The sequence below is a fragment of the Hippopotamus amphibius genome, chromosome 16 (assembly GCF_030028045.1).
Source record: "Hippopotamus amphibius kiboko isolate mHipAmp2 chromosome 16, mHipAmp2.hap2, whole genome shotgun sequence".
In the NCBI taxonomy this organism is placed as follows: domain Eukaryota; kingdom Metazoa; phylum Chordata; class Mammalia; order Artiodactyla; family Hippopotamidae; genus Hippopotamus; species Hippopotamus amphibius.
The window spans coordinates 57,401,598-57,423,324 of record NC_080201.1 but is presented as its reverse complement, the minus strand read 5'-3'; the positions used below and the strand labels follow the sequence as shown (position 1 = coordinate 57,423,324).

Below are 21,727 nucleotides of genomic sequence, written 5' to 3'. Positions count from 1 at the left end.
ATGCAATCCCGATCAAATTACCAATGGCATTTTTCACAGAACTAGAGCAAGAAATCTTACGATTTGTATGGAAACGCAAAAGACCCCGAATAGCCAAAGCAATCTTGAGAAGGAAAAATGGAGTTGGTGGAATCAGGCTTCCTGACTTCAAACTATACTACAAGGCCATAGTGATCAAGACAGTATGGTACTGGCACAAAAATAGAAAGGACGATCAATGGAATAGAATAGAGAACTCAGAAGTAAGCCCAAACACATATGGGCACCTTATCTTTGACAAAGGAGGCACGAGTATACAATGGAAAAAAGACAGCCTCTTCAAGAAGTGGTGCTGGGAAAATTGGACAGCAACATGTAAAAGAATGAAATTAGAACACTTCCTAATACCATACACAAAAATAAACTCCAAATGGATTAAAGACCTACATGTAAGGCCAGACACTATCAAACTCCTAGAGGAAAACATAGGCAGAACACTCTATGACATCCATCAAAGCAACATCCTTTTTGACCCACCTCCTAGAATCAGGGAAATAAAATCAAGAATAAACGAATGGGACCTCATGAAACTTAAAAGCTTTTGCACAGTGAAAGAAACCATAAACAAGACTAGAAGGCAACCCTCAGAATGGGAAAAAATAATTGCCTATGAAACAACGGACAAAGGATTAACCTCCAAAATATACAAGCAGCTCATGCAGCTTAATACCAAAAAAGCAAATAACCCAATCCACAAATGGGCAGAAGACCTAAATAGACATTTCTCCAAAGAAGACATACAGAGGGCCAACACACACATGAAAAGATGCTCAACATCACTAATCATCAGAGAAATGCAAGTCAAAGCCACAATGAGGTATCACCTCACACCAGTCAGAATGGCCATCATCACAAAGTCTGGAAACAACAAATGTTGGAGAGGGTGTGGAGAAAAGGGAAGTCTCCTGCACTGTTGGTGGGACTGTAAGTTGGTACAGCCACTATGGAAAACAATTTGGAGGTTCCTTAAAAAACTACAAGTAGAACTACCATATGATCCAGTAATCCCACTCCTGGGCATATACCCAAAGAAAACCATAATCCCAAAAGAAACATGTACCATAATGTTTATTGCAGCACTATTTACAATAGCCAGGACATGGAAGAAACCTAAATGCCCATCAACAAATGAATGGATACAGAAGATGTGGCATATATATACAATGGAATATTACTCAGCTATAAAAAGGGATGAGATGGAGCTATATGTCATGAGGTGGATAGAACTACAATCTGTCATACAGAGTGAAGTAAGTCAGAAAGAGAAGGACAAATATTGTATGCTAACTCACATATACGGAATCTAAAAATGGTACTGATGAACTCAGTGACAAGAATAAGGATGCAGATACAGAGAATGGACTGGAGAACTCGAGGTATGGGAGGGGGCAGGGGGGTGAAGGGGAAACTGAGACGAAGCGAGAGAGTAGCACAGACATATATATACTACCAACTGTAAAATAGTCAGTGGGAAGTTGTTGTATAACAAAGGGAGTCCAACTCGAGGATGGAAGATGCCTTAGAGGACTGGGGCGGGGAGGGTGGGGGGGACTCAAGGGGGGGGAGTCAAAGAAGGGAGGGAATACGGGGATATGTGTATAAAAACAGATGATTGAACCTTGTGTACCCCAAAAAAATAAAAATAAATAAAATAAATAAAATTAAAAAAAAAGAAAAACCTTCCACATAGCAAAAGAGGCAATCGACAGTCTACCCACTGGAATGGCAGATAATATTTGCACATCATGTACCTGATAAGGGGTTAATATCTAAAATATTTACAGAATTAGGACAACTCAATGGAAAAATAAATATAGAAACTGATTTTTTAAAAAAGCAGAGGAACTGAATAGACAATTTTCCAAAGAATCCACACGAATGGCCCATGAGGAGATGGAAAGGTGTTCCACTGCACTGACCACCCAGTACACGCCAATGAAAAATAAATTAAATTAAATTAAATTAAATTAAATTAAATTAAATGGGAGTGCGAGGAGAGACTATCTCACACCTGTTAGAATGTCCATCATCAAAAAGACAACAGGTAACAAGGGTTGGCGAGGGTGTGGAGAAAAGGGAATAATGCCTGTGCCCTGGTGGTGGAAATGTACATAAGCACAGACACTGCGAAACAGGAGAGAAGTTCCTCAAACAATTAGACAGAACTACCTCATAATCCACTAACCCCACTTTGGGGTTTATTCTGAAGGAAATGAAATCCCCACCTGTAAGAGATATATGCACCCCATTTTTGTAGCATTATTCATAACCCAAGACAGAGAAACAAACTCTGTGTTAATCAATGGATGAATGAATAAATAAAATGTGGTATGTATGTATGTATTTATCTATCTATCTATTTGCCTATCTATCTCTATTATTATTCAGCTATTGAAAAAAATGAAGAAGGGGAGGGTTGAACTGGGAGTTTGGGGTTAGTAGAGGCAAACTATACATACAGAATAAATAAACAACAAGTCCTACTGTACAGCACAGGGAACTATATTCAATATCTCGGGATAAACCATAATGTAAAAGAATATAAATAACAATATATATATATGTGTATCACTGAGTCATTTTGCTGTACCGCAGAAATTAACACAACAATGTAAATAAACTGTACTTCAATAAAAACTTTTTTTTTAAATGAAGAAAATCCGGCAACAGTGTGGATGGATCTTGAGGGCATCATGTTATGTGAAACAAGTCGCACAGAGAAAGACAAATACTGTACAATCTCACTTATGCGTGGAATTTAAAAATGCCAAACTCACAGTAGCAGAAAGCAGATTGGTGGTTGTCAGGGCCTGGGGTGGGGGGGAAATGGGGAGATCTTAATCACAGAGTACACCTTTCGTTTCTAAGATGAATAGATTCTAGGGATCTAATGGACAGCATGGGTACTGTAGTTAAGAACACTGTATTGTGTATGTGAAAGTTGCCAAGAGAATAGATCTTCAGCGTTGTCATCATAAAAAAAGGATACTGATTATGTAAGCTATTGAGATGTTAACTAATTTTATTATTAATCATTTTGCAACATATACTTGCATCAAAACATCACATTTGTAGACCTTCAACTTACACAATGTTATATGTCAATTACACTTCAAAAGAGTTGGGGTGGGGGTGCTGGGAACAAGCCCTGAGAGAGGAGAGAACCTGTTTTCCCAGGAGCTGCTCTGAGGTCAGATTTTATCAAGTCCTGGGGGAGTTTCCATCAGCAAAGTGGAAACTAACTTTGATCCAATTTTCTAGATGCTAAAGTTGACTTAATGATGTAGATCAACTGGGGAAATGTCCATCCTCAGATGGTGACAGTGCCTCCTCATCAATACACCTAAGAAGTTTCCCAGGAGAATCACTCTGCATCTGGGAGAGGGATTTGCTGCCCCTCTGGGCACATCAGGATGACACCCAACAAACAAGGTCCTGGAGACAGCAGGGGACGAGGTGACCCACTGGGAGGAGACGTCCTGCCAGCCCATCCCTGATATACAGTCTTTGTGGGTCAGACCCAGCCTCTCCAAGATGCCTCAGCTTCTTGGGGAATCCGATTGCTTTCCATAACGATGTGAGACACAGCCTTGAGAAAGGGGCCAAGGTATGGAGACCTTTTCAATATTCCTGTTCCCCATCCTAAGATTTCTTACAAAGACTTTGATTTTTTTTTCAGATTTAACTTTCACTTGATCTTATGTTTGATAGCAGTATACTTTATCTTCTTTCTTATATTATTGACCCATTCTTTTCTTCCGTATCTATTGCTTTTACTGTCTTCGTTCTTTCATTTCTTTTATTCACTAGAATCTCTTACAGCTCTCCACTACTGTTTCATTTCCCTATTTTGTTTCAGTTTAAACCACATCACCCTTTCTTCATTGTATTTTGACTTTCAGTTTATTATGAACAACTATTTGAAAATTCCATACTGTCCATGTCTTGGCTAATATCACCCCTTATTCTTTATTCTCTACATTTAGTTGATATTTGCATTTCATAAAACTTGCCCCTTAGTTTCACTTCATTCCTTTTCTAATCCTTGGTATGTCTCACTTTTGTTTTTCTATTTTTCATTTCATTTTTACAGATAACACCATTTGTCATTCTATTTTTATGGATAACACCATGTATCTCAAATTATCATAGGTCATTTTCATTTGATTGCATGCAGAGAAATGTATACCATTGTTTTGCCAGTTTTACACATTTTTTAATCATACATTAATTCCTGGGTTTAACAAATTTTTATGATATGTTAATGGTATCACTATTTAAATTGCATTTAAACACTATTTTTATGCTGGCGTATAGAAGTCCAAATAATTTTTTTTACTGACTTTGCTTTCAGTTACCTTGAAAATCACTCAAATATTCCAATAATTTAACCAATGATGCTATTGGTTTCCTTCTTACAACTTATATAAACGGTCCATGATAAAAAAAAAATAGTCTTCCTTTTTCCCAATTATTATAAATTTTACTTTCTTTCTTTACAGGAAAGCCCATGAAATCTGAAAATATAAGGAAAAGAAGTGTTGCTAGAAGATATTTTTACTCAGAGCTGATATCAAATGTAAAGCTTTCGATATGCAACCTGAAATAGGACTCTCGTCATTGTCGATGTTTTTGTCACGGTAAGATTATTTCTTTCTGTTGCTAATAACTAAATATTTTGATCATAAATATATGTTGAAAAAATAAGTAAATATACATTGAATATCTTGAGTTTTATCATATGCTCTTATGCATATATTGAAGTGATCATATATTTTTTTCCTTTAGTCTATTAGTGTAGACTAGTAGAGTAGACTACTAATGAGTAGTCACGCAGATGAAGTTTCAACTGTTAAACTTCTCTTTTCTGTTTGGGATAAACCTTTGGTCAAATGCCTGTTTTTTTAATGTACTGTAAACATAATTTTACAGTTATTCTGTACAGGTTTTTAAACAGTTTATGAAATAGAGTTTGCACTGTCTTTTTCATACTTGTTATTTTTTGCTGCCAAAGTTATGCTAAGCTCATAATGTGATTAATGGAATATTTTCCATTATTTTCTCCTTAGCAGTGGTTCATAGATGTTATTTGTAGCTGGTGTGTTTGGCACACTTCAACATTGAAGCATTCTTTGAAATATCTTCTGGAAGAATTTTTCCAACTGTTCAATGTTATCTCAAGGAGCCTTACACATTTGTGTCTTTCTTTTTTTTTTTTTTTTTGGATTAGCCAGGCTTCTTTAATAACATGTTACAATGACCCATTTTGATTTAACAAACAATAGAAATTTAGTCATTGACATGACTAGAAAAAGAGAGGGTTTGGGTGCAAATGACCTGCAACAGTAGATCAATATTTCTTTTATCTTTGCTTCCGTCCAAGTACTTATTTTATTATTTCTTACTGTACAAATCTGTAACAATAGCTATTTATGAACATATCTATACCATATTATGACCAAGGAGAAAAGACTATGCACTTTTTGTAGCAATTTGAAGATTTTCCTTGTCTTTCTATTATTTCCATATATTTTGGGGGTAAGTTAAGTCTTCTAGAGTTTTGTTCCCAAATCTCCTAAATTTCCAAATTTATTTAGATACTTGTAGTATCATGTTATCTTCTAATATTTGCCACTTCTCCACTGCTGTCCCTTCAACGTTTTTCAATCCTGATATTATTTGTGTGTTCCTATGGGAGAGTGTTACAGTCTCATAGACTTGTTAAGTATATTGTTCACTTGAAGGACCTGACTTTTGAATTTGTTTTTCTTTTCCACATGAGGGTTATCTATCTATCATCTATCTATCTATCTAGATATCTATCTATCTATCTATCTATCTATCTATCATTTATATAATTATTTATTGGCTGTGTTGGGTGTTCATTGCTGTGCACGGGCTTTCTCCAGTTGCAGTGGGGGGGGGGGCTACCCTTTGCTGTGGCATGCAGGCTTCTCATTGTGGTGGCTTCTCTTGCTGCAGAGCCCAGGCTCTAGGTGCATAGGCTTGGTAGTTGTGGCTTGCCGGCTCTAGAGCGCAGGCTCAGTAGTTGTGGCGCACGCATTTAGTTGCTCTGTGACATGTGGGATCTTCCCGGACCAGGGCTCAAACCCGTGTCCCCTGCATTGGCAGGTGGATTCTTAACCACTGTGCTACCAGGGAAGCCCAAGGGTTATCTGTTAAATTCTTCTTTTACTTGTATCAATTCCTATTATCTTTTTAGAATTCATTGCTATTCCTTTTCTAGTGTTAACATTTTTCTTTCCTGCCCCCATTTCAATTAGCAATTTGAATTCTAGCCTCCTTAGAAACCTAATTCTATATCAAAGGTTCTCAAGAATTCCTGGAATCCAGTATCTGGAAGTGACACAATCTTGGCCTGAAAGACGGAAGAGTTAAACATTGCTACCCCTTACCCTTACACTGAACTGTCAATCATCATACCCGTCCACAACCTCCATTATTTATAACTTCACAATATAATCAATTTTGTTTCACTTGAAACCTGGTTTACCCAATTATAGTATATAAAACATCCGTATGATAATGTTTCCAAGCGATGTGATTTGGGGACTTTTCTTCATATTTCAAATTTGTATTGGGTTCATGGGGAACTCATTGCTTTTCATGCTATATGTGTATATCTTCTTAAATCAAAATCACCTGAAAAAGCCCATAGATTTGATATGTATACACCTGACCTTGGTCAACGTTCTGACCATCATGTTCAAGTTGATACCAGATGTCATGTCATCCTTTGGAGTAAGACATTTTCTGGACGATGTGGGTTGTAAGGCAACTTTGTTCACATACAGAGTTACCCGGGGTCTTTCTGTCTGTGCCACCACTCTCCTGAGTGCATTCCAAGCCATCACCATCAGTCCTAGGAACTCTAAGTGGGCGTGGCTTAAATCTAAGCTCTCCACGTGCATTTACCCCTCATTCCTCTTCTTCTGGATCATCAACACGCTCATCTACATCCACATCATCAGAACGGTAGTAGCCAGACGCAATTTCACAATTGTTGGTTCTGGGTATTCTGCACTCTACTGCCAGACTAGGCAATTGGAACACCACTATTCAATGGCATTTTTGAGTGTAATAGTGATTCGAGATCTCCTCTTTGTGGTCCTCTTGATGTGGTCCAGTGTCTACATGGTGAATCTCCTCTACAAACACCGCCAAAGAGTCCAGCACATTCACAGCCTCAGCCTCTCTTTCCAGTCATCTCCTGAAATCAAAGCCACCCACACTGTTCTTTTGCTGGTAAGTTGCTTTGTTTCCTTTTATTGCTCAAACAACTTCATTCTTGTCTATTTCTTTCATAAACCTGAGAGAAATCCAAACCTGGAGAGAATAACTGGGATAATTTCTTCCTGCTATCCAATGATCTGTCCTTTTGTGCTCATGAAAAATAATAGGATTACTTCCAAACTGACTTCTTCTCTTTCAAAGATGAGAACGGTCTTTTCCCCAAAAACATTCAATAGATGTTCTCACACCCACAACTTCCCTTGACAATAGAGGGGTCTCTATAATGATTTATAGAAGGAAAAAAAATGCTGTGTGGCTCTTGAACATGGAAATGAGGCAAGGTATGAATTGAGACAACCCATCTATTAAAAATACACACAGGTTGGAAGTCTTACAGCAAAAGAGTACATCAATATGAAATTAATAATTTTCATATTGACTACTGTTTAAAGACAATATTTGGGTTAAACAAAATATATTATACATGTATGATTAAAACTATATCTGCTTGATTTTGCTCTTTTAAAAATGTGGCTGCTACTTCACTCAAACAACTTTGGATATACAGTAAGTTCTCTACGTATGAAACTTCATGTTGTGAACTTTCAAAGATGCGAGTGTGCATTCACATGTCCAATCACGTAAGTTAGTTCACATGTCTGGTGTACACTGTCCCATGTGTGCACCCTCTACAAGTGGTTGTGCTTTTGTGTGCTTCACTGTACAGTACTGTCTAGAGTACAGTAGTACAGTATCTTTATTTCAAGCTAGATCTGCAAGAGGATGACTTCATTGAACTCCTTGCTATGCAACACGAGGAGCTTTTAATGAAGACCTGATGGAATTGGAGGCCCAGAGAGAGGATGAAGAGAGACAAGAGGAAGAAGAACCAAGTGAAGAACCAAAGAGATTCACGATGCAGGAAATGGCAAGGGGATTTTCTTTACTTGAGGAGGCATTGTTAGTTTTTGAGGCACAGGACCCCAATGTAGAAGCGGACACGAAGGTTGCAGCAGCCGTTCAGAATGCAATCCGGTGCTACCGTGTCATCTATGACAAGAAAAAAAGAGCTAGTACCCAGACATCACTGGATCATTTTTTCAAGAGGGTAGATAGAATTGAATCCAGCAGGGAACCAGGACCCATGCCATCCACGTCACACATGAGTGAAACTGCAGCTGGCCCTCCGTCTCCTATTGCTGACAAGCCTTCAGCTCTACCATCTCCCACCTCCTCTCCCTCCTCCAGTCAGCAACTCTTCTTGTCTGTTCACTTGATGCCCGCCCCTGGATGCCAGCTGTTGTACTGTACTACTGTACTTTTCAAGGTACTATAGTGTAAGATTAAAAATATTTTCTTTATTTTTTGTGTTTATTTTTTGTGTATTATTTGTGTGAAAAGTATTATAATCCTATGAGAGTACAGTACTATACAGCCAATTGTGTTAGTTGGGTACCTAGGCTAACTTGGTTAGACTTACAAACAAATTGGACTTATGAACATGCTCTCAGAAAAGAACTCATTCATATGTAGGGGACTTACTGTAATTTTTAAAATAGCAGGATCATTACATTAAATAGAAGTAGCCTTTTTGGGGAAAATATCTGTTTTTATGCTATATCGATATTAAGAAAATTGCTTAAATGAGAAAAAGAACACATTCTGAGGGTAAAAGATAATTTTAAAAAGAGAAAGCTTTACACCAAACTCCCTTATGAATTTAGATGCTTAAATAAAATACTGGTGAAGAAAAATCATTAAAACAGAGTATACTATAAGCAGGTGAGATTTATTCTAGGAATGTAAGGATATTTCTGCTCTTTTTAACATACTATACTTTATCATATTAATAGGTCAAATGAGAAAAATCAGAATCATCTTAATAGATGCCAGTAAGACATTTGATCAAATTTAAAATGCAAGCCCATCAAAGGCACAGCTGCATATTGGGGTGGGGAGGACTAAGAGTGGACCTTAAACTGTGATGCCACAGGGACAGAATCCACCTTTTGCTGCCTCCCAGGCAAACTCCTAGCTCCTCCCCCAATGCTATTAAGTGTTTACATAAATTCCCAGAGCGGAGGAATCTCTAACACACCATGGAGGTGAAATGGAGGAGTTGAAAGAAACAGGATTCAGAAGGTGAGAATCCATGGAGCTGAGGCCAGACCAAGAGGTGGGAGAGGGAGAGCTGAAGGTGTTCTGGAAATGTCCCAAATCACCAAGATCACAGCCCCAGTGACCTCGACATATTTCCTTATGCTGAACTCTGTCCATAAATTCCGCTCTCTCTTTACCTAGCAGATCAGTGAAGGGCTGAGAGTGGAGTATGGGCGGGTGGGAGGCAATACTGATGTTCTGAAAAATCCCACAAACCACCCAGGGGACCTCTTCAGCACCCAGGGGACATCTTTTTACTGGCTTAAAAAAAATACTATCTGCAGAGCTGATCTCAGGACTGGGATGGGACAACACAAATTCTGGACACCATCTTAACCACCATCCCGTAAGCCATCTCATCACACTTCCAACCACCTGTAAGGCAAGGTCCATGAGAGTGTCTCCATCCAAAGGTAGGGCTCATGGAGCTGATGCTGGGGTTGAAGGGAACATTGTGGATGGTCTGGAAAGGTCTCCCACCACCACACGTTGATCTGACAGATGGGGACCAGGAAGCAGCCAACAGAGATGGGATGCCCACCTGAAGTGTAGGTCACTCTAATGTCTGGCAAAACAATTGTTCCTAAAATGCCATACACCAGAAACCAGAAGATCTCAGCACCAATGGTTTTGCTGTCCTATGCACAAGGACATTACCCAGGGTGTCCTCACTGAAGAGTTACCCACCCATCTGTGAACTTCTTTAAATTTGATGAAAGTCACCAGCAAGGCCTTAGTACCAAAGGTCTACATACAGGTGGTGGAGGAGGATCCGGAAGTGCTCACGATGGAGAAAGGCTCCTACAGCTCCTACCTGAATCTGTGGCTTCTTTATGCCACCAATGGGAAGTCCTCACCACCAGATGACCTCATTACCACATTGATGTTTTAGTAAATGAGGAACATGGACACAACTACAGGGCCACCTAACAGGTTACACATGGTAGCAGCTCTGATTTGATTCAAGTTATTACCATGTACATGTATACCATGTAACCAGTGGGCTTGGTTGGGTGTGTACACTTTCTACCCTGGAATGAGATTTATAAACTTTCCTCTTAGCTTTGTAGGGGAAAAAAAAAAAAAAAAAAAAAAAAAGTTTTGTTGAAGGCCCTCTGCAAAGTCCTTCTCAAGAATATGAAGTATATTAAGTGGCTTACATGGGCATCTGTGGCAATTCTTCAAATGTCACAACCACTACCAGGCACCCCTCATGCCTTCATGCCTTAGACCTGTGTGGTCCAGGGTGGCAGCAGCTAGCCACCCGTGGCTGTTTAAATGGAAGTTGATTCAAATTTAGTGAGTTTAAATATTCATTTATGTTTTGGTGAACTCTGAATAAGATCGGTACCCGAGTTAACAGAATTGCACCAGAATTGATCTCCTGGGTTTTGACAATACCCTAAGGTTACCTAAGATGGCGTCCGTGGGGGGAGCTGGGTGAAACGTACATGGGAAGGTTCTGTGCTATTTTTGCAACTTCTTGTTCAAACTAAAAAGTTACCCCACCCCACCCCCCCAAAAAATCACTTCTACAGGGGCACTAGCCACATTTCAAATGCTCAAAGGACCACATGTGCCTGGTGGCTAAGATACTGGACGGCGCGGATGCCGGATGTTTCTCTCTACAGAGACGCTGTTGGACTGCGCTGTCCTAAATCGGGCCTCCATTGCACATGGTTAGCCCCTATTCCGTCTCTGGGGACACTGAGCCCTCCTTAGAAGCCCCCTGCCCGGCACCCCGCCCTCACCCATCGCGATGCACCCTCTGATGCTGTAGCAGGTTGCTGGGGTGTGCAAAGCCCTTGCCTCAAAGGCCGCACTTGTAGGGCGTCTCTCCCATGTGCACCTTCTCATGGACCGCGCGGTAGTTCAGGTCCTTGAAGTGCTTAGGGCAGAAGCGGCAGGCGTGAGGGCGCACGGGACTGTGAACGCGGCGATGCTGCAGGAGCAGCGAGGGCCGGGAGAAGGCTTTGCCGCAGGCGTCGCAGGCGTAGGGCCGCTCGCCCGTGTGCGTGCGACGGTGGACGGCCAGGTAGGAGGATTGCTTGAAAGCCTTGCCGCACGTGGCGCACGGGTAGGGCCGCTTGCCCGAATGCACGCTGCGGTGAGAGGCCAGCGCGTTGGACTGCTTGAAGGCCTTGGCGCACAGCGGGCATACGAAAGGCCGATCGCCCGTGTGCACGCGCTCGTGCACCCGCAGGCTGTGGCCGTGGGTGAAGCGCTTGCCGCATAGCCCGCACGCGTGCGGCTTGTCCTCGCAGTGCTGCCGCCGGTGCAGAAGCAGGGCCGGCCCGGCCGCGAAGGCCTTGCCGCAGTCCGGGCAGGGGAAGGGCCGCGAAGGGGCGTGCAGAGGCTCGTGGCGGTGGAGCTCGTAGGGGGTCTTGAAGCGCTTCGGGCAGGACGGGCAGGGGAAGGGGCGCTCGCCCGTGTGGATGCGGCGGTGCTCCTGAGGACAGTGACAGCACAGGGAGTGAGGGACAGCGGTTTCACCTCTGTAGGACACCCCTCTCCAGGCAGATTCACCCCTAGTCCTTGCAGGTCTCCGTGAAGGAGACCAAATGAAGGTACACTTACCAATCGTCTAAAAATTTTAAAATTACAAATCAAACTAGTACGTAAAATACATTCTTCCTCCCACTTTGACAAACAGACCTTCACAGCGACCTGCAAGGCCAGGTTCAAATGTATAATTTTTGGAATCCTCAGAGTTCCACCCTAGAACTTGGTGGCCCAGGAGAGCTGGCTGGGGGATATCGCCCCTACAAATGGACAGCCCAGCCCACATGCCCAAGCCTCCCTGCCACCCTTCCAGCCTAGAGGGTGTGTACACCGGCAAGGCAAAGTGCACCCTGGGGATGGTGGATCCAGAGAGAGCCCTGGAAGCAGCCTTTGGGCTCTTTGGGTAGGGAATCCCAGGGTCTCTTGTCCTCTTGGCCACACAAAGAGGGGCAGCAGGAGAAGGTCAGAGCAGCATCCAGTAACAGAGGGATCCAGGGTAGTGCTCTGAGAGCTGGGCTGCCTCCAGGCTAACTCCCTGCCTCTCCTTTCCTCCCATCAAGGCCCTCTGCACATCTCCCCCTCCTGTCCACCTCCCCTCCCCAGCCATGGAGTACCTTTTCCTCCAAATCTGACCCCTATCTCCTTTTTACCCTCCGCGAAAACCCACTCTCAGTTTCCTATCATGTCATGATCAACCCAACTGCCACCTCCCTGAGTGGCAAGACTACTTTCTCTAAGCTTCTCTCCTCACATCTTTCCTGGGCTGCTTCTACCGTCTAGCCTACCTCCACATCCACTTAACCCCTCCCCACCTTGACCCCATCCCTTTCAGGCCCAGCCCTGCTCCCCCTCTTCCGCTGGGCTCTGCCCCTCCTCACTGGTCCTGCTCACCCTGGTCCCAGGAAGCTCCACCCCTCCCCTCATATCCAGCCCTATATCTGGTCCACTGCCCCCGCCCTGCTCCTTTCCCGCAGGCCCCTCCCCGTCCTACAGACTCCGCCCACCTCTGGTCCTCCGCCCTGCCCCGCCCCTTTCCCCAGGCCCCGCCTCTCCTCGGGCCCGCCCCGAGGTCCGCACCTGCAGGTTGCTGGCTCGCTTGAAGCGCTTGCCGCAGGCGTCGCACCGGTGCGGCCGCTCGTCGCTGTGCACCAGCCGGTGGCTCTTGCAGTCCGAGTGGCGTTTGAAGGCGGCCGCACACAGGCCGCAGCGGAAGGGCCGCGCCGCCGTGTGCACCACCTCGTGGCTCAGCAGCTCCCACGCGCGCTTGAAGGCCTTCCCGCAGGCCGCGCAGCTGAACGGCCTGGGCTGCGCCAGCCCCTCCCGGCCCTCACAGCCGTTGCGGAGCGAGCCTGGCGCCCCCTTCCCAGAGCGCTTCTCCGCCGAACCATCGGGAACCAGGCGCGCGGTCAAGTAAGCCCCGTGCTCGTCGATGAGCTGCACCAGGGCCGGAGCCACCACCTCGGCTCCTCCAGGAGCCTGGGAGAGGAGAGAGGGCTCAGTCCTCGGGTCATCCCCCCATCCTACCCCTGCCCAGGCGTGATGGTGGGCTTGGGGCTGCAGCTGCCTCATCTGTAAAACGGGCCGATAACGGGACCTCCGTCCTGGCGAGGCGATGAGGATTAAATGGGTTAAGATTGAAGTCCTGCTCCCCCACTCCCACCCCCTGCCCTTCCTGACGCCTTCGTTTCAGCAAAAGGCAGCCCCTTCTTTCCTTCCAAGTGCTCGGGGCAAAAACCTGACACCCCGTTCTCACATACCTTCTTCTAATCCCTCATCAAGCCTATTGGCTCTCATTTCAAAATACAGCCAGAATCAGGCCACTTCTCACCATCGCCACTGCCAGCATCCTCCTGGAAGCTCAAATCATCTCTCCCCCGGGCTATTGCTGTTATCTCCTCTCTGGGTTCCCTGCCTCGGCCCTCCATCCCCCAGGTCTGTTCCCCACACGGCTGCCAGAAAGCACCGGTTAACACCTAAGTCAGCTCGTGTCCCTTCTCAGCTCAGAGCCCTCCCCTGGCTCCCCCCTCTAACTCAGAGGAAAGTCCAAGTCCTCACCACGACCACCACCATTCCCTCTTTGACCTCATCTCTCGCCCTCTCCCCTTGTTCACTAAGCTCTGGCCACACTCAAGGTGTCCTCAATGGAGTTGGTGCCTGGAACCCTCTCCCCCTCAACAGTGACACAGTTCCTCCCTCACCTTGGTCAGGTCTTTGGTCAAATGTCACTTCTCCCTGAGGCCTTTCCTTACCACTCTATTTAAAATTGAAACTCATACTACCCCTCCGATTCTTCCTACCTGCTTCCTGGCTTTACTTTTCTCCATTGCACTTATCTTTGGATGTGAGCCTGGAGCTGCCTGTGTCCATCTTTTGCACCCTTTTGGTAAGAGTCAGCCTGGCAATGACATATCCATAGAGGAGAACAGTCCCAAGAGAAGAGAGAGAGACAGCTTTCTGATGAGCACCTAGATCTAGCTATACCTAAGCATCCTTTCCTCCACTCTTTGCTTAGTGAGGCAATAAAATACCTTTTGTTGCCTAAGCAAGTCTGAGTTGGGGTTTTCTGTCATATGGTGGGCTGAATAATGGCCTCTAAATATATCTCCACCTCCTAAATCTCTAGAACTTGTGCATGTTGCCTTAAATGGTAATAGGGACTTTGCAGATGTGATTAAATTCAGGATGTTGAGATGGGGAGATTATCCTGGATTATCTGGGTGACCCTAAATGTAATCTTACGTGTCCTTATAAGAGGGAAGCAAAGGGAGATTTGATTCAGGTGAAGAAGGCGATGTGGCCACTGAACCCAAATGTTAGGCTGCTGGCTGTGAAGATGGAGGAAGGGGCCAGAAACCAAGAAATGCAGCTCTAGAAGCTGGAAGGGACAAGGAAATGGTTTCTCCTCTAAGGCCTCTGAGGGAGCACAGCCCTGCTGACACCTTGATTTCGGCCCAGTGAAACTCATTTTGAACTTCTGACCTCCAGACTGTAAGTGAATAAATGTGTGTTTTAAGTCACCAAGTTGTGGTAATTGGTGTCAGACGTCATAGGAAATGCAATGGTTTCATGAAAGCCTGAGAAGTAAAGCAGGGAAAGGGGATAGGAAAGGCCAGGGGTGGGATGGGGATGCCACCTTAAAGGGGATGACCTGGGAAGGCCCGCTGAGAAGGTGATATTGAAGCAAAGACTTGAAAGATGTCCATGGGGTAGGAAGCGAGGGAATCCTCACTTTCTCAAATGGCTCTCAGGTTTGAGATCCAGCACGATCGTACATCTATCACTGCCTCCTGGTCTAAGTACAAAAGTAATGAGTACATTTGTCATGTAATTGCTCTGAATCTGACACCATCTCCCAGAATCCCCACAACAGGAAAGGTGCCATCTTCACAGAAGCAGAAACTGAGGCTCAGAGCAGCGTGTCCATGGGCCAGGTCACAAAGCTGGAGAGTGATAGATCTGGGAATCAAACTCACAGCTGCCTGAATGCCTATTTCTACTGAGACCCAACTCCTGGGGTGGGTGGGGGTTGGGATGCTCACCTCGTCTTCTGGGACCTCAGGCTCCTCAGGGTGTATCCTCAGGTGAGATGGGTCAAACCCCAGACAGTCTGGGGGGTCTCCAGGACCCGCTTCTCCATCTCCCACCTTCATGGGGTGGGGTCTGTTCCCTGACCCAGCCCTTGGGCTCTGGGTGATGAAGTGAGAGTTAGGCAGGGCTGCTGTTGGCCAGCTCCAAGTAGTGAGGAGGCAAAGGGGGCTGAGGAAGAGAGAAGGGAGGCGACAGGGAGGACTTTCTCCATGCTGCTGGTGTTGGGAGAGAGGTCTCCTCCAAGGTCTCATCTGCCCTGGGGGCCCAGGGAGGCCATCTCTCTCCAAGACCATCTTCGGAAGGATGGAGGATATTCCCACGGCCTCCACCACCAGCTACGCACTGTACTCTCCATCATGCATGTCCTCACCCAGCCTCCTCCTGGGCCTCCCTGCCTCCGGCCCCCCCCCTCCAGTCCATATCCCCCATGTGGCCCTAGAGGAATCTTTCTGTCCTCCAGAGCTGCTCCTGCCTCTTCCCTGCTCAATTCCTCCCATGGCTCCCCAGCACTCCCAGTAGAAAAATGAGCCCCTCAATCTGGCGTTCAAGGCCCTTCACAATATGGCCTCTTGAAATGAAACTTTGCCTCCCACTTCACTTCCCTCTCTCCAGTTAGCCCAACGACCCTCACAGTACCAAGGATGAACCACAGCTGACAGCACCAGAACCTTACTTCCAAGCCCCCCAGATGACCTGCAAGCCCCTCACATTCATGACTTCTGTGCTGACCTCGGAGTCCTCCAAACAAACTCCTTCTCCTGGGGTCCCCATCTGTGGGTGGCCTCATGGTCCACCCAGTCACTGGGCCAGATCTTCAGGGAGGTTCTCATCTCTCCCTCCTCCTCCTCACTACCCCTCCCCCATCTGTCAGTCCCCAGGTCCCATCCTTCCCACATTTTCTGTATCTTCCTTTCTGTCCCCATGGCCCCTGCCCTAGCTCAGTTTTTTTTTTTTTTTTTTTTTTTTTTGCCCGCACTGGTGGGCATGTGGGATCTTAGTCCCCCACCAGGCATCGAACCCACATCCCTTGCAGTTGAAGCATGGAGTCTTAACCCCTGGACTACCAGGGAAGTCCCAGCTCAGGTCTTCTCCTCTCCTCTGGGATCATCACCCCAGCCTCCCCTCTGGCCTCCCACCTCCAACCTCACTGCTCCAGTCCATCCCCCACACGGCCCCAGACAGGTCGGTCTAAACCCAGAGCTGATCTTGCCCCTCTCCTGCTCACAAACCTCCCATGGCTCCCCAGTACCGTGGGACAGCATCAGGCCCCTCAGCCCGGCAGTCCAGGCCCCTTTGATACGTCCCCTGCATACTCACCAGCATCACTCTTGATGTATGTGCCCACGGACCTTACATTCCAACTGGCAGACCCTCCTTCTGCAAGTAGATCCTTAACTCTTCCATCATGGGGCGTTTGCACCTGTTGTTCGCCCACATCTCAGAGCCTCCGTCAGAATCCAACTCCTGCTTCAAGGCACAATGCAAACCTGTTACCCGCACACACACTCACCCTGACCCTCCCCATTCATACCCGCAGAGGTCACTCCCAAGCACTGCCCAGATCTCCCCATACAAATAATGGTCTCTCCCAACCATTCATCCCCCTCATTTGGACACATAATTCGCCCACCCCAACCTCCCACCTCCCCACCCAATGAACTCGCCCATCCAGAGGCCCCACCTTCCTTCCCTGACATTCCCCCGCCCCTCTGCTGGAAACTTGCTATGTCCTGGAGTGGTAGAAGGGAACGGGAATCGGGCGAGACCATTACCAGAGTTGGGGGGTGAGGGGGAGAGGCAGTCCCTTCAACTAGGGACTGACCGGACCTCTGGCTCCCCTGGTGCCTTTCAGATTTGACCCGTATCTTCCCAAACTTCGCCGCGTCACCGTTCGGTCCACGTATGCTGCCGGTTCACAGGCGTCTCCATCCACTGTAGGACTCTGGGCAGCGGCGCTTCCGGCCCCCCGAATGCGCATGCGTAGTGCGTTTCTGGTACCGTGGCTGGTTTTTAAGAGGAGGTTGATGAGGGGCGTCTTGCCTGCCTCTGTAGCGTCACGAAACTCTCCTCAAACGTCAGCCCACTGCTTCAGTTTCTCAAAAGAAACGGGGAGGGCTGATATACAATAACAACCAATTACTGACGTGCTTAGTTAGTTAGCATTAAGCACAGTATTTTCAATTCTCAAAACAACATTGGCGAGTTATTATTATCCCCGTGGAGAAACTGAAACTCAGCGAGAAGGAGCCTCAACAAGTGCGTGACAGTCGCATTGGGAGCCTGCTGTGTATGATTCCATTCAGGCACTCCTTCTGTTAAATGAGAGTCATTGAAAGTGCAGGGGTGGAGGTCGAGCAGGGAACTCCCCTCCTCTCAGCTGTGTGTCCTTGGGCAAGTTACTGAACCTCTCTGATTTAACTTCCCCCGCTGGAAAACAGGCACAATGGCCACCTCCTGGGGTATTTGGGGTGATACTGTAGGTAAATCACCCAGCACAATGCAGTTGAGGGCTAATTAAACAGCAGCATGGGGGCAGGCATAGGATTTTGAGGAGTGAAGAAGGCCAGATGGGGAGCTATGAAGAGAGTTCTGTACCACCCACACAGAGAAGAGTTATTGCTACCTGTCTCCTGCCAATTGTTGCTACAAAGAACACAGGCCCATAGTCTGAGATGGCCTGCTTCAGCAGACTGGATGTCAAACCATTTTTTGGAACCTCAGGGCTCTTCCCAGGTTTATGAGGCCAAGTTGGGGGGCGGGGTGGGGCAAAGAGGCAGGACCCTGTGTATACCAACCCCTGCTTTAACTTCAGAAATAATTTTGATGATGACAGGCAGTCTTACAAACACATCCCATGTACTACCTCAGTTATTCCTCAAACATGAGATGGATTATTACTATTATTTCCATTTTACAGATGAGGAGACCGAGGTACTGGGCAGTTAATAATTCTGCAAATAACAATGAATTCCATAGAACATCCCAAGTCCTCGTCTACCACCCCCGCATTTGTTTTCTAATGTAACACTTGTGCCCCAATCCTTTTATCACCTGAATTTCTGGTATCAGTTTCTCTTCTATGTCTCCCCACTCCGCTATGACTCTGTTTCTCTAACACTCCTAACCTCCCCTGTAATATCACTGCTCTCAAATTCTGGATCGCCTCCATTCATTTAATCAACATAATTTATGGAGTGTTCTCTCTGTACCAGGCACACTTCTGGGCACTGGAATTTTTCACGGTAAACAGCACAAGGCCTCCCCCTAGCGGGGAATATAGACAATTAAAAGATAAACGAACAAAATTTTTTAGATCCTGAAAAGTTTCTGAAGGAAATAATACAGGGGGATGGGAGAGTTGCTGGTGGTGGGAAGGGGGTGGTGGCTCATTTAAATAGGGCTGTCCAGGGCATCCTCTCCTGGGAAGTGACATTAAGCCTGAAAGTGAAAGAGTTGGATGGGCAGTCCAGGCAGAGGGAACGGCAGAGGCAAAAATTGGATTAAGCTGATCCTGTTTGGGAAACGGGGTGGACCGCCGTAGGTGAGGCGGGAGGGCAAGTGATGAGAGGTATGGCCGGACAGTTAGGCACCAGGAAACTCCACATTCACATATATAGGGTAACATCCCAATCTACCCTGTATTACCAGCGCTGACTAACAGAACTTTCTCCGATGATGGAAATGTTCTAGGTCTTCACTGTCCAATACAGTGGGGCCACCGAGTATTTGAAATGGAGTGAGTGGGATTCAGGAACTGAGTTTTTAATTGATTTCATTTTAATTAATTTACTTCAGCTACCCGCTACAGTACTGGACAACATGGCTATGCAACTTCCCATTACACCTCAAAACATCAAACTCGTCTTATAGCTCCCCCACGCTCCCAAAACATCTCAGTGCTCCCTACAAGCCTCCACTCGCCTCTAGAAGAATCCTGTAACAACTGCACAATGCTCAAACAACCCAATTCTCGTTCCTTTTACATATGAATTTACCAGGACACTCCCACTCCCCAATTCCCCTTATTTCACACCGATTCCCCCATCACACTCTCCATTCCTCCAAGAGCACCTCAGTTCCTCGGCTGTTACTTTATTTCCTCCCACGACAACCCTTAAACCCCTTCATCTCACTCCCGCCCCCTTCCCCGCCAGGGTTACCATGGCAACGCTCTTCTTTGATGCCTATCTCTCGCACAGCAATCCCTTGCGCCCACCTACCCCGGCCCATCACCAAGGAAACCAGAGCGGTCTTCTCCACCCCCCTCACGCCGAGACGGCTGTTCTGGGCCCAGACCCTTCGGACCCGAGAGAGCCGGGAGAGAATAGGGGGCACCACAACGCTCAGAGAGCAAAGCGTTCTCCCCATTCTTCTGCCCGCATTCGACCGAGCGCCCTACATGCGGAACACCCTCCGATGAAACGCCGGCGGCAGATTCTACTCCGCAGGCCCTCACGCTTAGCGGACCGCTCTGGAGGCGCTCGGCCTGCCGGGAGTTGTAGTTTTCTAGCTACTACAATCGGAGACACAGACGGCCAATGGGTGAGCCTGATAGAAACAAGGTTACTGAAGCTGAGATTCCTCAGGCAGGCTCCATAATCACCATAACAACAGTGAGGCATGATGAAGCACTAGCCATAGTAGCCAGTCTGCCATTTTTATTCTTTCATCTTTCTCGTTCAGTGTTTAGTTTGCACTGGACACTGTTCTAGGCACTGGAGATACAGTGAGAAACAAAATAGAGCTTATACTTTGGTGGGGGGAGATTGACTATTAATAACTATGAGGAACGCAGATCGCTACAGAAAATGGTATATTAATAGGTAACTGAGACGATCTGGGAGAGGTAGAAATGCAGATCATGTGGGAACATTGGTAGGCGCATGAATTCATCTATCTCACAAAGCCCTGTGAGATAGGCACTATTATTATCCCGAAACTGTAACAAACAGATTAAGCAATAGCAGGGCAGGTAGCAAGTAGTGGAGCTGGGATGTGAACAGCACCATCTGGCTTCATACTGTCCACTTACAAAAAATGCACAATGTGAGAGTTGCCAGTTAAGTTTTTGGGGGGGGGGCAAAATTAGGACTGCGGCCCAGGAGACAGCATCCCAGATAGCTCTGAGAAACTATTTCAAAGGGGCAGCGGGGAAGCTCAGTATATACCTGGTTTGGTGAAAGGGAAAAACATGCAATCAAGCACATATTATTTACAGAAGGTTACTGCTAGTCCCAAGGAGCAGTCGTCACCATGAAGGATTTTAGTGTTTTTCTAGATATGAGGAGATACAAGAACTGGGCCCACAAAGTTGGCTCCTGAAAATATCTAACTCTCTAAAGACCTGTTCTGCCAGTTTTTCACAGAGCACAGAGTGCCTCATTTCAGCCCTCCACCCTGAACACCTTTCAGGGGGTGTTGATAGTCAGCAGCTGTAGCAGCACATGATTTGATCTGTGTAGAGGTAGGTGGCAAATGCCTATGGCGAGTGCCAACTGTAGTTGAGAATACTCTGCAAACTTAACTGCAGTGCTAAACTGGTAGAGATGTGTAGTGTAATTTCAGGCAGTAGTAATTGTTGTGAAGAATAAAGCAGAGAAAGGGGATGGGATGACTCTTTAAACGGACTGTTCAGAGATGGCTTTTAGGAGGAGGTGACATTTGAGCAGAAGCCTAAAGGGATTGTGCTGGGCTTGTGGGGCATGTAGAGGCCCAAGGGTCACTTTGGATTTTTCTCTTGCCTTCCCCAAGGGCAAACTGTGACACACGCTGTTCCTTCTGCCCAGAATGCACTTTCCCATTCTTCCCCTGTTAAATGCATCCTTCAAGATACAGTTCTGGGGGACTTCCCTGGTGGTCCAGTGGTTAAGAATCCACCTCCCAATGCAGGGCAGGTGGGTTCGATCCCTGGTGGGAACTAAGATCCCACATGCACCAGGGCAGCCCGCATGCAGCAACAAAGACCCAGCGCAGCCAGAAAATAAACAAACAAAAAAATAGAGAAAGGAAGAAAGAAGGAAAGAAAGAAAGGAAGGAAGGAAGGAAGAAAGAAAGGAGGAAAGAAAGAAAGAAAGTTCTGCTCTGTCCTGTTTTGCTGATCATAAATCTCTTCCTCCCCTGGACTCACATCCAATCCATTTGTCACAATAAAGCCGCCAGGGGTAATTTTATTTTTGTACATCCA

General features: G+C 46.1%; 1 protein-coding gene across 1 annotated transcript; it reads right to left on the bottom strand.

Moving 5' to 3' along the window:
- Nucleotides 1–11,263: 11,263 nt before the first annotated feature.
- Nucleotides 11,264–17,475, bottom strand: LOC130838133 (zinc finger protein 239-like). Its single transcript, XM_057710892.1, has 5 exons — nucleotides 17,316–17,475; nucleotides 16,861–17,010; nucleotides 15,495–15,641; nucleotides 13,033–13,431; nucleotides 11,264–11,902 (listed from the first exon to the last, which is right to left on the bottom strand). The coding sequence occupies exons 2-5, from the start codon at nucleotides 16,864–16,866 to the stop codon at nucleotides 11,264–11,266; spliced, it is 1,191 nt and encodes a 396-aa protein (XP_057566875.1). The 5' UTR covers nucleotides 16,867–17,010; nucleotides 17,316–17,475.
- Nucleotides 17,476–21,727: the final 4,252 nt, after the last annotated feature.